The following is a 16,147-nucleotide window of genomic DNA, read 5'->3' on the forward strand; positions in this document are numbered from 1 at the left end:
GTTTATTCCTTGATTTTTCTAGCCAAGTGGCAAGCCCCTGCCACTTTTGCATTATTTCCTGTACTGAACCAAGTGGCCAGAATAGGTACCAGGAGCCCTGGTTCTCTCCTACCACCCTCTGCCCCCAGTTAAGAGATGATGCGTCACTGAAAAAGTAAACTTTCTTGCATTAGGGATACTGTTGGTATAAAATTTAGCTGAACATCCCATTTAGTCATATTGTCAAGATTCACTGCTAGTACCTCCAGATGCATTCTTCACTTTAAATAGACACTGTCCCTTTTGCCTCGTTGAAATATCCAAGCAGACCCAAAGAAACCCTTTTACCTTTGACCCTCCCTTCACCATCCTTCTTTTCCTGTTAAAAGCTCGGTTCTTTATCTCATTCTTTAACTTGTCTAGGAATTCAATAGAATCTAGAACAGGGTTCTATAAACTGATTGAAAAATCAACAAAGACAAATCACAGAAACCAGTGACAAAACGGTAATTTCTCTCACCCAGCACCCCAGCACTACAACAAGCTGCTTCACAGGAAGGCAAATGAGAGGCAGAAGAAGGCAGCATTTACACAGACGTGCACAGGTACCAAAGGACTCACTTGCCATATTTCCCCATTGTTGCTGTCGCATCTCTTTACTAGTTGCTCTTGGAGAAATAAGAAGATGAGAAAGGTGAGTGCCTTTATTAAAGCCATGTCATCGGAAAACCCTGCCAACCAGTGTGTGGCCTCCACTGGTAGGAGCAGGAGGTGAAGAAGAGTGCTTTTGTTGCTGCCATCTCAGATATACAGGAGGTAACTTCTTGGGAACCGAGAAATGGCTACAAGTGCCAAGCATAATATTATTTGTGGCCATTCCCTCTATCTGACCTTCACATAACTCTCCCACATGATCGTTTCTCCCCCATCTTATGCCATAGATTTTAAAAAGTGACACATTTTGAGGAAACACAGGAGCTCTTTCAGGATGGCCGCATTCTGCATTTATTGTCTTTGGGGGGAAAGAAGGGGTTTGTCATTGTGGCTAGCCAACATCTTAGGGAGGACTGCCCCACACATTTCTTTCTCCCAGTGGCAGTGATAGAGGTTTTCACTCTGGCGTGTAATACATTCCCCCAAACCGGCATTGAAACTGCCTGAGTAGCTTTAGGATCTGAACGGCAAGCATGGGTCAAAACCATGGCGTGTCCGTTTAACACGTGATGGTTTCCAGTCAGTAGCCCCTGTGGCTAAGAACAAAAACCGCCTTCTCAAGGTCCACTAAAATGCCCTGCAGAGGGCAGATGCTGCTTGTTTTCTGCCTACAATGGAGGAGGATATTGACCCAGAACTCAAATCTATACCCAGCTTAAACATTTTACCCATCAGCATGTCTGCGGTCACAAAACACTTCTTCTTTCTGTCACTTCTCGTTCAGACTATTGATAAGATCATTTGGCTGAATCTGTTTGGGACCTGTGTAATATTGACTAGGAGTTAGAAAAGATGATCAGATGTAATAAGCCCAGAAACTGCCTTTCAAAATGGACATTTATACTTAAACCAGTGTTCCAAGGAGGACTTTAAATACATCAGCAAACTTGTAAACTAACCCAACACTGCTTGGATGTGGCACTAACCTTAAGCTGATTTTGGTAAGTATACTGTTCCCTCTAAGAATATCTGAAACAATCTGCTATTAGCATCACAGCCTTGAGTGTCTTCCATACATTCTTTCTTTCGTTTTTTTTTTTTTTTTTTTTTTTCTCTCTCGCCCTGCTTTGGAGCCTATTTGCTTGCCCGAAGAGAAAAAGACACTAGTATATAAACCATTGCAAAATCCATTTTTTTTTCTGTAAACCTAACAGGCATCATACATGGGACCCACCAATAATCACTTGGTAAACACACATCTTGCACATTGTCAGAGTTATTCTTTGTTGAAAGGTATTTGTTAATGATTAAAAAGAATACCTTTAACTAAGCTTTGCTTTTAAGATCCCAAATTTTGTGAGAACATGTGGGTAAAGATTAAAAGTCCACCTAGTTCCATTGATGCTCTCCAAAAAAAAAAAAAAAAAAAAAAAGCACAATCAGTCAAGGTAAAGGTAACCTGGAAAGAAGAAGACGTAGGGATATCTGCATATATTTAAAGGGGACAAACATCTCTTTGTCGGACCATGAAATGGCAAACAAATCGAGGCTCAAACCCAATGACCATTTCAATTTAATGCTATAGGTGTAGTGACTGAAAGGTCTGGAACTGATAGTTTTTTGCAAAGAAAAGTGAATTAGAATCAGAACAGTAGTCTCTTAAAAAAAGAAAAGAAAAGAAAAGAAAAGCTCTGAAAGTTATAAACATGAAACCTGGCAGTATACGCATAAAATTTATTCCAAAACTTTATGAAGTATAAAGGAAGGGAAGTATTTTACACACAACTCAACTCAGTCAGTATAAGGTCTAGGGTTTTCTCCCCCCCCCTTAAAACTTGGCACTATCTTTAAAAATAAAATAAAGATATTTCAATAATTAGAACAAACTATGAAGGTATTGTGCATTTCTGTTTTATGTAGATAATAAAATATTACTTTAACATAAATATATAAGGATCTCTGCGTTTTTATTTTCCCCACAAGCACAACCAAATGTACCAAAACAAAGTATTCTTAAAGAGACTGAACAAAAAAAAAAAATTACATCCCATATAGATTTTGCTCATCTACTCATTTAAAGCTACAGAAAAACAGTTTCCAGAACCTTTTTGCTTTAAAAGAAATAAATATACATTGAGGCAGGCCACTTAAAAATGATATGAAAATATTTCCCTGGGTAGCATTAAAAAAAAAGAAAAATAGACAAAGAAACATTTAAACTATTTCTGCATTTCAAAAGACAGATATTAAACATATATACATCGTGGTAAGGTTCAGTGGTAACTTTCATCTTAGTAAACCTATGAGAGTTAGAGGAGCTATAGACTCGTCCCCTGAACTCCAGCATCTGACCTTACCCACTTGGTAATAAGAATCTGAAAATTCATTTCCTCCCTTTACCATTGGCTATCTGCCCTGCTCTGGATTGCTTCACTAAAGGCCAGTCCCCACACCTCAGGAACAAGCAGCGTGATGCACCCCGAAGCAGCAGCTCCGTGCCCATCTCCTTGTGACATTCGTTGGGGGAAATGAAATACAGGCAAATAAATATGCCCATTATAAGTCATCATTTATCTTGCAAAAACATTGAAAATGAAACAATCACAGGTGTTTGAAGAGACAATATAAAGCATATTTCCTAAAACCTTAACTACTGAGTGCAATGCTAATCTGATGCTGAACCATAATTTTATGGTATTGAGAATTTAATGTCTTAAAAGAAAAATTTGCCTAATATTTAACCAGAAAAAAGCCCCAAACTTTGAAGATTAATAAAAAGTGTTTTCCCTTTGAGCGCCCTTTTGTGCTGATTATTTTTAAATGTTTTAACTGATCACAGTTTAATGGTATTTATTTTCAATACAGTTAGAAGTTTTTTTTTCACCTACACTTCCCAGTAGAGTCTTTTGTTATGGGAGTTAACCATTTTCCATCAAGATAAGGTAAAAAACGCACTTAAAACTATTAACAAAGGGAGAAAAGGAAGGATAGAAAATAGCAATTTTTTTTTTTCCCCAGTTCATTTGGCTTCCTTAGTGAAAGAGGGAGAAAAAAGCTGTCCAGGTCAAACTGGTATTTTCTGTAATAAATTATAAGAGAAGAGGGTGTGGGACCTTAAATATGATTTGATAAACAAATGAGCTAGTGAAAACAAAACCAGTCTAGAGTGGAGATATCCTCTGTATGCATGTGGGTATTTGTGTGGTAAGACACAGTCTATGCATACACCATTAAGTTCCCAGATTATTTTCTTTATGTTAAAAAAAAAAAAGCTATTAGAGGAACAAAGTTTAACTGCTGCTGTCAGCACAAATAATTCCTCCTAATTAAGTTATTAAAACTGAAGGCAGAGAACTATACAGGGGCTTCTGAAGATATATATTTCCCTGGTTCTCTTCAAAGTGCCACTTTCTGTTGGACAACTCTGGAAATATATTTAACCTCCACATTTCCTCTGAGCTCTTTCACAATGGGCCCGCCTGATAAAATGAAGCAATCAGTCACTCACTATCGATTTTTCTTTTTCTCCCCTCCTGCAACCTCCCCCAGAAACACTGCCTGAAAATGAAGTTTACTTTGTGGCTGGTAACAAAAACCAATGCTTGACTCATTTTTGTATTCCAAACTGGATTCTTGCCTTGGATAAAGCGGGTAGACCATGCACGTTTCCTGAAAGCAGAGAAGGATTTATTTTGTACGAAGCCAATCATTTTTTTTTTTTTTTGCTTTGGTAAAAGAAGCAAATAGATGTTACACCAATGTTGGGGTGGGGTGGGGGGACCGAAAGTAACCAAAGTTCACAAACAGTAAGAACAAGGGGGCAACGCGACAACGTTAGAAATGGAGAGTAGCCAAGGGCTGGCTGCAACTCTCTCTGCTGGATAAAACAAAACAAAACAAAACCCGGCAATTTCAAAATTAACGGTGGGAGAAAGAAAAATCTGTTCATGAATTTGTTCATGTAAACTTCAATTTTCTTGCAGTGCAAATTTATGTGGTTAAATTTTGACTACATCAAAGCACATGTGTATTTTTCCCTCTTTCCTGATGAGGATCCACATTAAATCAACACAGCAGCATGTGCCAACTCCGAGCATCAGGAAGCTGTTTTGTGTTTATCACGGTTTGGTGGATTTTTTTTTTCCTTTTTGGTTAATTTATTTAGTTTTGCCAGGTATTTAACTCAGTGCTTGCCATCTCTCTCTCTCTCTCTTGCTCTCTCTCTCTCTCTCTCTATTACACACTCTCTCCTCACTCTCTCTATGAGACACTCCACTCCATTGCCTGGGTACTAGCCTGTAAAGGTCAAAACACATCATTACACCTGCTACCGTTTAAAGGATAGTCCAGTGCTTTAGTTGCTTTCCTTATTATTATTAATCTTTTTTTTTTCCTTTTAAGGGACGGGGAAATAATAATTAAAATAAAAGAACAATCAGAAGTTAGAGAGGGAACAAGGGGGCCGGGGAAGGGCCGTGGACCGTAGGGGAGGGGGAGCCCCGCGCTCTGCCCCTCCCCCCGCTCGAGTTCACTGGACGGGCGTCTGCACCCCGTGGTGTGGTGGCGTGTCCCTACTCCCCCCGTACACATCCTCGGCGCCCGGCAGAGTCCCTCCGGGAGGGGTCATCCTTTTCTCTTTCTGTCTCCTGTTACAAAACCAAACTCTCACCACCTCCTTCTCCAGCTGTAAGCTGTCCGCGAGGGAGGTGATCTCCTGGGCCGAGGGCTTGGGGCATTTGAGGAAATGGCTCTCCAGAGCCCCCTTGACGCTCACCTCGATGGAGGTCCGCTTTTTCCTCTTGCGCCCCTGCGCTGCGATCTTGTCTATGCTCGTGGGGCTGCCCGAGGACGAGTCCGCCTCCTCCAACCACTTGTTCAACAAAGGCTTCAGCTTGCACATGTTCTTGAAGCTCAGCTGCAGGGCCTCAAACCTGCAGATGGTGGTCTGCGAGAACACGTTGCCGTAGAGGGTGCCCAGCGCCAGCCCCACGTCCGCTTGGGTAAATCCCAGTTTGATCCGGCGCTGCTTGAACTGCTTGGCGAACTGCTCCAGGTCATCCGAGGTCGGCGTGTCCTCGTCCGAGTGCGGGTCGTGGTGCGCGCCGGGGTGGCCCGGCGGGCCCTGCGGGGGCGGCGGCGGCGGCGGCTGCTGGTGCGGGTGCGAGTGCGGGTGCGGGTGGTGGTCGGCGTGGTGCGGCTCGTCGTGCGCGTCCCGCAGGCCGTGGTGGTGCAGCCCCGCCGGCTGCCCGCCGGCGCCCAGCATGCCGTTCACCGTGAAGCTGGGCTGCGAGTAGAGCAAGCCGCCGTTGGACGCTCCCATGGAGGGCGGGAGGTGCGCGGCGGCCGCGGCGCTGCGCCATGCCCCGGGCCCCGGGTGGTGGTTGGCGGCGTGGTGCACCAGATGCGGCGGCCGCTGCTGCTGCTGCTGCTGTTGCTGCTGCTGCTGCTGCTGTTGCTGCTGCTGCTGCTGCTGCTGGTGCTGCTGCTGCAGGGCGCCCGGCCCGTGCAGCTCGTCGCCGCGGCCGCCCTGCTGCACCACCACGGAGGGCTTGATGTCCGGCTGGCCCAGGGGGCTGGTGGACCACGGGGAGCCGTCGCCGCCGCCCCCGCCGCCGCCCCCGCCCCCGCCGCCGCCGCCGCCGCCCCCGCCGCCGCCGCCGTGGGACAGCGCGGTGATCCACTGGTGAGCGTGGCTGAGCGGGTGCCCGTTGCTCTGCAGCGCGCCGTAGTCGCCCTGCACCAGGCTCTGAGCCTCGCGGTAGCCCCCCGCGCCCTGCTGCATGCCGCCCGGCGGCTCGGCGTGCACGATGGAGGCGCTGGAGGTGAGCAGGCTGTAGTGGTTAGACGCTGCGGTCGCCATGACTCTCGGAGCCGGACTGAGCGCTCCGGTTAAAGGAGCCGCGCATTTGACAGTTACTTTTCCGCCTCGGGCTCCTCTGCTCGCTCGCTCCCTTTCTCTCTCCTCTCTCTCTCTCTCCCCCGGCGGGCAGCTCCGACGCCCGCTCCGACGCCTTCTGTGGCCGCTCCTGCTATTACCGCTGCCGCCGCCGCCGCCGCCTCCCGCCCGCCCTCGCTCTCTTTCTCCTCCTCTCCCTCCTTCTTGCTCTCGCTCACTCTCCGACTAGCTCCGCGCTCCCCCCTCTCCCTGCGCTCTCCAGCTCTCTCCCGCTCTCTTGGCAGCGCCAGCTCGCGGCGGCACGCGCCTGGGCCCCGCCCCCTCCGCCCCCTCCCATTGGCTCCGCGCCCTTTGATTTACGTGGATACCGCTAGCAACCTCCCAGGCCGGCGCCACCGATTGGCGCAGAGGCGCCCCCTCCCCCGCCCGCCCCCCCTCCCCGGGCGCGAGTCCTCTCGGCCCTCCTCCGGTCCCCCCTCTCCACCCAATTCAGATTCTCCTAGTTCTCACCACCCCGGCTCCCCAACCCCGGGGCTCCTCCGCCCCTCTAGGACGGGCCCCGCCCCCCATCTGTCTCCCTAGCCGACGAGCTGGGCGCGGGAGGGGGCGGGGGGCGGCCTCAGCCCTCTTTCGACCACAGCCACTTGGAACACTTGAGGGTGTGTGTGTGTGTGTTGGGGGGGGGTGCGGGTGTGTGTGTCAGTCTACCTCCTCTTCCTATTAGGGCTGCGGTGGAGGGGGTGAAGGAGCGAGAAAAAGAAAGGCCGAGTCGCACGGAGCCAGGGGGGTATAGTCCCATTTTTATTCACCTTGGGACACACACACACACACACACACACACACACACGCAGGCACACCAGCGTTCCTCAAACCTAGAGCCCGAAGCCAGACTTGCCCCCCTGTTGAAGTCTCCTTTCACCCTAAGGTTAGTATTTCAGCATCCACGTGCTCCAAGATGTGCGGACACTTTTGCCCCGAATAAAGGTCCTCCCCTTCCCCCTGCAGCCCGCCGCCAGCGCAGGCTCTCTGCCCTCGAGGTGCCAGGCCCAGTCGCCTCCCCGCCCCTGGGCGAGCACCCCACGCCAGGCAGGCTCAGCCCACGCTCGTCCGCTGGTGCGCCAAACTCCTGTAAAGGCGCGGAACTGCCTGCTCTGACAGCGCAGCGGCCTGGGCTGGAAACAAAACAAAACTCAGAAAGTCTCTGGCAGATGCACACGCTGGGGCGCGCGCACGATTTTCCGTTTCGAAAACCCGGATCCTGGGCGGGCAGACCACTGCCGCGTGCAGGGCCCCAGGAGCGCGGGCGGGAGGTGCTCGGCCTCCGGGGGCACAGGAGGCGCGGAGGGCCGCTCGGGGGAAGCCGGGACGCGGGGCTGCGCGCGCGCTTCCCTGCGCGGCCGGCGGTTTTCGATGCAACTTTTCCGTTAGCTGCCTGGAGAGGGAGGAAGGGTGGGTGCGCGAGGGGAAACGGGCTGCGGCTGGGTGGGGGGGGGGGGCGTCCTAATTGGTAACTTCTACGGGCGCCAGCGGGTGGGGCTGGTCTAACTCCGCTCTCCGGCGCTCGCTCGCCCAGCTCCCTGCGTAGCCTTCAGCCGTGAGCTCCGGAGCGAGGCTGCGGGACCCGACGCTGCTGGCGCCGCCGCTCTGCCGAGCGCGAGCGCGACGCGCGGTCAGTTCCCCCGCGGCCCGGAGCAGGTGCCTGCGGCGCGCGGGGTTAGGCGCCTGCGAGCCGGGGACGAGAGCCTCCGGCGGGGACCCGGGCTGCGGCAGCGGGACCCCCACGGAGGGCCAAGAGAAGGGCGCGGGCGCTGCGGAGAGAATCAGAAGTTGCTGCCGGGGAAGAGAGAGAGAGAGAGAGAGAGAGACCCCCAGGGAAAGTGAATCGCGTCTACACCTCTCACCCTTGGCCCTGCGCGCTGTAGCGCTGGCGCTGCCGGTGGCCGTGTGTTTGCGAAGGAAGCCAAAACAACGCTCAAGGGGAGCACTTTGGGGCCTCCGAGCATCTCAAGCTAGACAGCAAAGTGGCGCGGGCCGGGGAATTCATCACGACTAACGAGGAACGAGCTCTTCGGGGAGTGGCTGAGTTGTTTATAAATCACCACGCTGAGCACCCGCCCGGGCCAGGCGCTTTGGCTGAGAATTTCCACGTGCCCTGTGTTTATGAGTGTGTGTGTGTGTGTGTGTGTGTGTGAGAGAGAGAGAGAGAGAGAGATGGTTAGGGGAGGGGCGAGCCCACAGGCCGCCAACCGGACGGACCTGCATCCCCCCACGCGCGCACCCGCGCGGCGAGGCGAGGACACACACGGAGCGGCGCTCGGCCCCGGCGCACGCGCGGAGCCACTCCGGCCGCGCGCCTGGGGGCTGCTAGGCATCCCGTAACTTTGCCCGGCTTGGAAAAAAAATGCAAAAGTCCTAGCCTCGGAGCGCGCAGACTCGGCGGCTGGCGCCCGAGGCGCCTCGACCGGGAGCGGAGGGGCTGGGCGGCGGGCCGGACCGCCTCCTCGCCACCGCGGCCCGGAGTTCCCCGCGCCGGGCGCGCGGCTCTCCCGGGGCTTCGGGAGCGCACGGGCTGCGTGCCAGCCGCGTCCCGCCCGGGCCTGCCGCTCCCCGCTGCCCCGCCCCCGCCCCGCCCCCGCCCCTCTGCTCCGAGAACTCCGAGATCCCCAGATGGAAGAATCCAGCCGCCGCCGCCGCCGGGAAGGGCTGGGTCCGGATCCTCAGCGGCTCCCCCCCCCCCTTTTCACTCCCCCTTTTCGGGGCAGGTGTCTGCTTTTCTCTGGATTGGATTTCACATTTCTCCAGGGACAAGGCCCTTTTGCAGCCCTTGGGGGTGATACACTCGAGGGAAGAAAAGGGTTTCCAGACGCATCTCCGAGAGAACCGAAGGGGCTGGGCTCGGAGTCAGTTCAAAAGTATCCCCACCTTCCTCTTCTTCGGGTGCCCCCCCCCCGCCGCCTCCCCAGGCAAAGGGCGCTGGGTCCGGGTGGGGGGCGGGCAAGAATATGCTGCACGTGTACATCAAAACTTCCTGTCTGCAGTGGGACTTCACTGGCGATTACCACTCTGAGATCCATCCCACGTAGAGGTCCCGGGTCTCTACTCCACCCCGCCCCCCCCACCCCCACCCCCCATTTCTCCGGCAGGCGTTGGCTCCAAAGCGTTCCCAACAGGGTGAGCCGGGTAGTTCTCTCGAATTAATACACCCAATAAATCCCCGGGAGTACACAAAGCGATGCCCAACCCCCGGGCCTCAGCCTCTGCACCCCACCCCCAGCCTCGGAGCCGGGCCAATCGCCGGGCGGGCAGGGCTGGGCGCGCGCTGGGGTTCCGCGTACCACCTCCCCCCGCGCTCCCCCCGCCTCCCTGCTTGTCGCCGGAGGCCCGGTTGGCGCGAACGCCGGGTCCTGAGTAGCCTCAGCTTCCTGTCTGCCTCCCCGCGCGACTCTTGCCTGGGGCTCCGGGAACCCGGACTCTCCGGGGGTGGGGCGGTGGGGTGGGGGGTCACTCCAGATGGGGGGCTTCTCCCTCTTCCCTTGCCCCCTCCCACCGTCGCGGGCTCCTTTCTCTGCGGCTGACCCCGCCGGGACAGAGTCTGCAGGTCTGCCTGCCTTTCTCCAACCCGCATGAAAGCACGTTGAAGGTGTCTCGGGGAGACACCTCCAGGTTTTGATTCAGCTCATTCCCTTTCACTGTTCAAAGCAGCTGTTCAAATACAGAGGCTGCTTACGTTGACGTGGAGAGGATTTCAAACAACCCTAAAATGCTTTGAACTGACAAGGTGTCTTGATATCTCCCTCACTCCAGTACAGCTCCCTGAGATCACTCGCTAGGACAATGGCTGAGCACGCTGTGCGTGCGGGCCTCGCTGCCTGGGGGCGGCTGCAGGGTCCCCTGGGCCCTTTGGGCGAGAACAGGCTTGAGGCACCCTAAGAAGGGGTGCCGGCAACGGCACTAGCCCATACCCTTCCCCCTAGGTCCCAGGGAGGGCTGTGCTCGGTCGGGATCCCGACCTGGGCTGGTTTGAAGAAGTGATGCGGACTCCCTCCTGTCCGGGTGCATTGCGTGGAGAGGAAACAACTCAGCGTATCCGAACTAAACCGAAAAGACCCGTATTTTATCTCCACATTGTCACACTCCTTGAAAGAGTGAGCTGGGCCTGGCACCTTAACCCATGGCCCCCAGAGTCCTCACTTGAATAACAGTAATGGTATCAATCCATGGCACTCTAACATGTGCTCTAATTTATTAACTCATTCGTCTACTAAACACACTCCACTATATGTTAAATATCACTTATTTGTTTCCATGTACCAGGACTTGGCAGGGGAAAAAAAAAAACCAACACAATCCTTCCCATACATTGTTCTGAAAGGACACAGTTATTAAATAGAGATGAGATGCTATTCATATGATAGATCTTAATGTATTTTGTATTTATGTAGTCCCATGATAATAGAAATCAGGAAACAAAGGGAAATTTCTCAGGAGGTGGCAACTGGTTTCAACTTGGGTAATACTGTCTGCTGGTGTTTCCTTTTTAATGTATCCACCTTGGAGGAGGGTTGTTTTAATCCCTTCTTTTCCCATTCCCCCTCCTCCTTCTCTACCTCTTCTCCCCCCCACCCTTGTCCCAGTCATTCATTCCTGCCCTTGCTGCTCTCCTACTAGCCCCCAGATGATGTTTTATTTGGTGGATAACTCCCCCATATTTGAATGGAACTTCTTTGCTAAGGGCCTACAGAATGTCAAAACTGAGGCTCCCACTTTAGAACTGCAGCTCTAAACAGCCAATCCACACAAAGAGGCAGCTGGCTGCTTTAATGAAAACCTCCTGAAAGCTTCAAGAACTGCAGTCTTGGGGATGCATTTATAAGGAGGATGGAAAATGCATTTTCAAGTTGCTAGTTCTTAGGAGAGACACAATAAACATTTAACTTCTTTAAAAAAACAACAGAAATTAATATCTTTAATTATGTAGCAGCACATTGTCTCCTCAAATTAAAAAAAAATCTCATGCACATTTATATAAATTACTGTCTATACATGTATTCTACAAGTTTCTAAATGTGTCTCTATCTCCAAGTCATAAATGGTCTTGAAGAAGGAAAAGTTTTCTGCAAGTTGAACCTCCCATTCTTTATAGGCTTGGCAACTCTGTGTTCGTCCACGCCTCACATACAGAGGATTCTATTTTATCTTCACTACTGTGTAAACCAGTGAGATGTACTGTTCTAAGTTCAGTATTTGAAATGAAATTATTTGAATTCATGGATATTAATCTCTTCCCCCTTTACTTCCAGTTCTGAATCTTGTCATTAAAAATGATCCCCCCTTTGTAGTCCGCAAGTGAATATTTTATAGACAGGCACGGTTTGAAGACTTCTAAAACCACATCACCCAGGCAGTCTAGCTGTTTCAGGGATTACTTTGAGTAATTTATCAAAGGAAGCCTGCTAAATTTTGAGTGGTGAATATGAGGCCTTACAGGGGAGAAAGCATAAAGGACACATTCCATTAGTGTGCAAGATAAATTCTATTTGGAGTTAATACAGCTTGTTTATATTGAACTATCAGGAACAGAACAGGAGGCAATTGGTGGCTCCTAGTTCCCTTCCTGGAATTTTGTTTTTAAAGGGCTAACTAATGCCTTCCTAGCAATGGAGCCCGAGTGTGCCCACCTCCACCCCTCCCACCACCCCCGCCTTAAAGCAGGTGGATGGCTGACTACCAGGAGGGAATGACAACTCTTTGATAAATTAAAGGGATTTCAACACAAACCTCCTTAGCTCTAAAGCATTTGAAAATGAAGCTCTTGCGCAGTCAGTTTCCTTCCTTAGGCTCTGGAGTAATTTGAGAAGCGGAAGGCGAGGGGCGAGGGCACCCGCACCCACCTGCGCAGAGGCGCAGGGGAAGGGCGTCCTCAGCTATCTCACTGGTGAGGGGTCCAACGGCCAGCGCTGGGTTTCGATCGCTGGGAGAAACAAGGCTGCGTTTGGTTGAGGTTGGACTTCGGTTTTCTTATTGGGGCTGCACAGATCAGGAATGCAAATCCCTTCTAAAGAGTACGAATGCACTTGACAATTGTGTTGTTAGTGTCCGGGGGACCGCATCCAGCAGGGATGGGACGCTGCACGGCAGCGAAGTTTTGCTTAAGGGCAGTTAACCACAGCGGTAAGAGCTGTGGGCCAGGACTTTCTTCTAGGTTTCTGAGTGTTAGATCTGTCATTCATTCTAGGCACCTCTGGACTCAAACAAAGTTAGGGATGACTTTTTTTTTTTTTTTTTTTTTTTTTTTTAGGCAAGTTTCCGGAATGTGGGTCCCGGTGATGTAAAGGGTGGCATTGTCCGGAAGACGACGAAGAGAGAGGAAGCTTTAGGCAGGTTGGAGCAGCGTTGAGAACAGCTCACTCCTCTGGTCTTTCCTTCGAGTTTTTCGATGGTAATCTAGGGCAGCCGGGTCCCGGCGTTAAATGCAAAATAGGAAAACAGGACACGGCCGAGTCACAGGCCTGGTCATATTAACGCCCTAGGTCAGGGGGAGAGAATAATGAATAGGCGCGGAGCTCAGTTCGTGGAAGGGAACCTAATTAACCTTGAGAGAGTGAAAGAAAGTCAGAGATCGTGCCTGGGATCCTCTGTTTAGGATGCTTATATTTACGTGAATGTGAGTGTGTGCGGGTGGGGGAGGAGAGAGGGAGTAGCCTGCTTTGTGCATTATAGGGATGATTGTCCCTTAACCCTGGAAAAGAGCTGGAGTTTGTGCCACTCAGGACCATCCCGCCACGCACACGGTCCCGCGGAGAAGTCCGCGGTGGGGGCCCCCCCGAGCTCTGCCCGGAGGTTCTGCGTCCCGGCCCCGGCCTGCCTGCGGGATGAGCCCCTGGGTCGGGAGCAGGGGCTGCGGCGTCCCCGCGCCCCGGCCTGACCCCGGGAGGGACCGCTGGCGAGCCGAGCGGGAGTGGGGGCGGGGGCGTTCCCCGCCTCGGAGCCGCTGAGCTCCTAGGCAGGTCCTGGCTGCGATCCGGTGGAGGAAGACGAGGGCGAGAAGCGGGAGGCCGGGCCATTGTCCAGGGAGGGCGCATTTTTGTCCGGATGCTGCTGGTTGCTATAGCGAGGAGGGAAATCCAAACAGAAGGGCTCAGTTCGCCTTCTGCGGGCCTGGGAGCAGCGTTCTCTCCTCTCAGCCAAAATAAAAGTGCCGCCCGGGGCCTGGCACCCCTTCCCGGGCGAGCTGACCGCAAGCTCGAGGAGAGGGGGCCCGAAGGATCCGGGGACCCAGCAAGGGGAGGGGGGGACCCAGCCCCGCAGGGAGCGGTTACTGCTGGAGCGGGCGGATGCACCAGCCACAGCGCCGTCTCTCTCTCTCCCTGCCCCCCACCCCTCGCTCGCACCCCGAGGTGACGTCTTTTATTTAGGAAAAACCCCACAACCTCGAACTCCTGTGACTTTGGCAGCGGGTGAAACCCCCTCTGCGCCGCGTCCCGGCGTTGGCAGCGCCGTCGGAGGAGAGCGACCTGCGCGCGGCGCGGTACCGGGAGGGAGCGGCTGTACCAGCGGCAGAAAGACCTGTTTGTGCTCAGTTTAAAAATCACTCAAAGGGAAATTTCACTAGAAAAGAAGGGGGGGGGGAGATGAAAAGATTTGCACATTTAAGAAAGACTTTTATTTTGCAGTAGAGAGTGTGTGTGTGTGTGTGTGTGTGTGTGTTAGTGTCTTGCTATTCAACTTTGAAAACTGTGTCTGGAGGAAAGGTTACAATAAAGACTCTTTATGGCTTATAATTTCTCCCAACAGTATAGTTCAGAATGGCTAAGGGGAAAGACAGCAATATTGAGCTAATTGTGAGATGTTATCTTTAGAAAATCTTGAGTTGACATTTTTAAAATGGAAGATTTTAGTTTACGCTAGGTCAGGTACAAAGTTAGGATATTATTTGTGGGGACAAGTTGTCTACACCAGAAGGGGACAGGATAGTAGGGACTTTAAAAAATTACTTCTCTGGCTCTCCTGTGACTTTTAAGTTCTCTCTCTCTCTCTCCCTCCTCCCTCTCGCCTCCCACCCTCTTCTTAAAATTTCTTTTTCTGTCTCTTCTCTCTGTGTGTCTGTCTCTTGGCTAGAAGCTGCCTGAAAAACTAGAGAGAAAACTTTTATTTGACCAGAGGAAGCCATTTGAAAGGCATAGTCAAGAGCATTTTTCTCCCTCCTCTATTTAAAATACAGCCTTTCCTTCCCAGTGACAAGTCCCTTCAAGAAAAAAAACAAAACAAAAAACAAAACAAAAAAACAAAAACAAAAAAACAGTTCACCCAACTTTGTAAGAAGTTCCTTAATACATAATAACATTCACATTTTTAAAAATGCTTGAAAGAAATCATGTTAATGAAGAGAACATTTGCAGTAATTTGGTGATAATTATCAGAATCGCCACATATTCGCAGAGGCTTGAACAATACGTGTTCGGAGAAAAGCAAAACACATTATTTTAATAGTCTGATATGCAAACTATGGACCGTTCAATTATGTGGCTTAATAATGCATACATGATGTGATCTTGTTATTGGGATGGGAAGGTCTGCGGTGAGTCACTCCTAAGACCAAGTGTGCTTTCACATCCAGTAAAATCCATTGCCATGGATCAGGGGCCCCTGCCAAACTGCATTTAAGAGAATAAAAATTAATGACTGAGAATTTGAGCGTTAAATTAACATTAATTATATGACCTGCATGCTGGAAAGATTAAATTTCTTACGCCCTAATTAGATAACGTCTCCTCATATATCAAACAATTTCCATTTTCATTTCCAGGTTTCAGGAATACAGTGCAAGGTGGGGAGAGGCAGTAGTTGAGGGTTTTCCTTCTGTGAAGTCAGAGTTGGGGTGTCCAGCCACATCTCCACTGCTTTCCTTTTCTGCTTCCCTTGACTTTGCCAGGAAAAGCCTTCAGGTGGGAGGTCATATTACAGACCAGTAAGCTCATTCTCCACTTCTTTCTGCCACTCATGGTTGGAAAGCAGGGGGCTTGGTGGACGGTCCCCAAGTAGACCTGGAGCATTAGAGGGACCCCCTTGCAGCTGTCCCAAAGAAGGCTGGGTCTCAGGCCAGTGTCTCAGGCCAGGAAAACTAGGTGGTAAGATCTCGGGCAGGGATGCAGAAGAAAGCAAAGTCCAGTCAAAATGCACCGTGGACCCTTTTAGAGTAGAAACGTCTGCCCTAGAAGTGCAAGGATGCAAGTGATCCTTAATGCTGTGTTTGGAAAAGAAAAAAAAAAAAAAAGGTTTTCTTAGGTGGGGAATAGCCAAAGGCCAAGACATTTTCTTTTGTGATGAGGTCCATGAGAGGTTTGTCTGCCCTGACCCTCTGAAATCTCACACCATGCTGGCCACAGGCACCCACGCCAGCGAGGCTCCTACGGCCTGTCTGACCCTGTCTGGGGCCAACATGTGGCTGGCGGCCGCCACCAGGTGAAGAGTGAGCCAGGTTTATAGGGCCGTGTGTCTCCAGCACTCCAGAAAACCTGTTGCCGGTGAAGTGGGGGCAGGGAAGGGTCAGGATCAGGGTCAGCAGTACCCCTACCCCACCCCACCTCCAGGACAGATGGTCTGTGGTGACGGGTCCCT

General features: G+C 51.4%; 1 protein-coding gene across 1 annotated transcript; it reads right to left on the reverse strand.

The window, feature by feature from the left end:
• Nucleotides 1-2,340: 2,340 nt before the first annotated feature.
• POU3F2 (POU class 3 homeobox 2) lies at nt 2,341-6,815 on the reverse strand. Its single transcript, XM_077903002.1, has one exon. The coding sequence runs from the start codon at nt 6,491-6,493 to the stop codon at nt 5,162-5,164; it is 1,332 nt and encodes a 443-aa protein (XP_077759128.1). The 5' UTR covers nt 6,494-6,815; the 3' UTR covers nt 2,341-5,161.
• Between the last annotated feature and the right edge of the window lie 9,332 nt (nt 6,816-16,147).

This window comes from Canis aureus, chromosome 7 (genome assembly GCF_053574225.1).
Source record: "Canis aureus isolate CA01 chromosome 7, VMU_Caureus_v.1.0, whole genome shotgun sequence".
NCBI lineage: Eukaryota > Metazoa > Chordata > Mammalia > Carnivora > Canidae > Canis > Canis aureus.

What these genes read in the sequence shown, in the direction of transcription:
- POU3F2 (XM_077903002.1), bottom strand. Translation starts at nt 6,493, where the DNA reads ATGGCGACCGCAGCGTCTAACCACTACAGCCTGCTCACCTCCAGCGCC.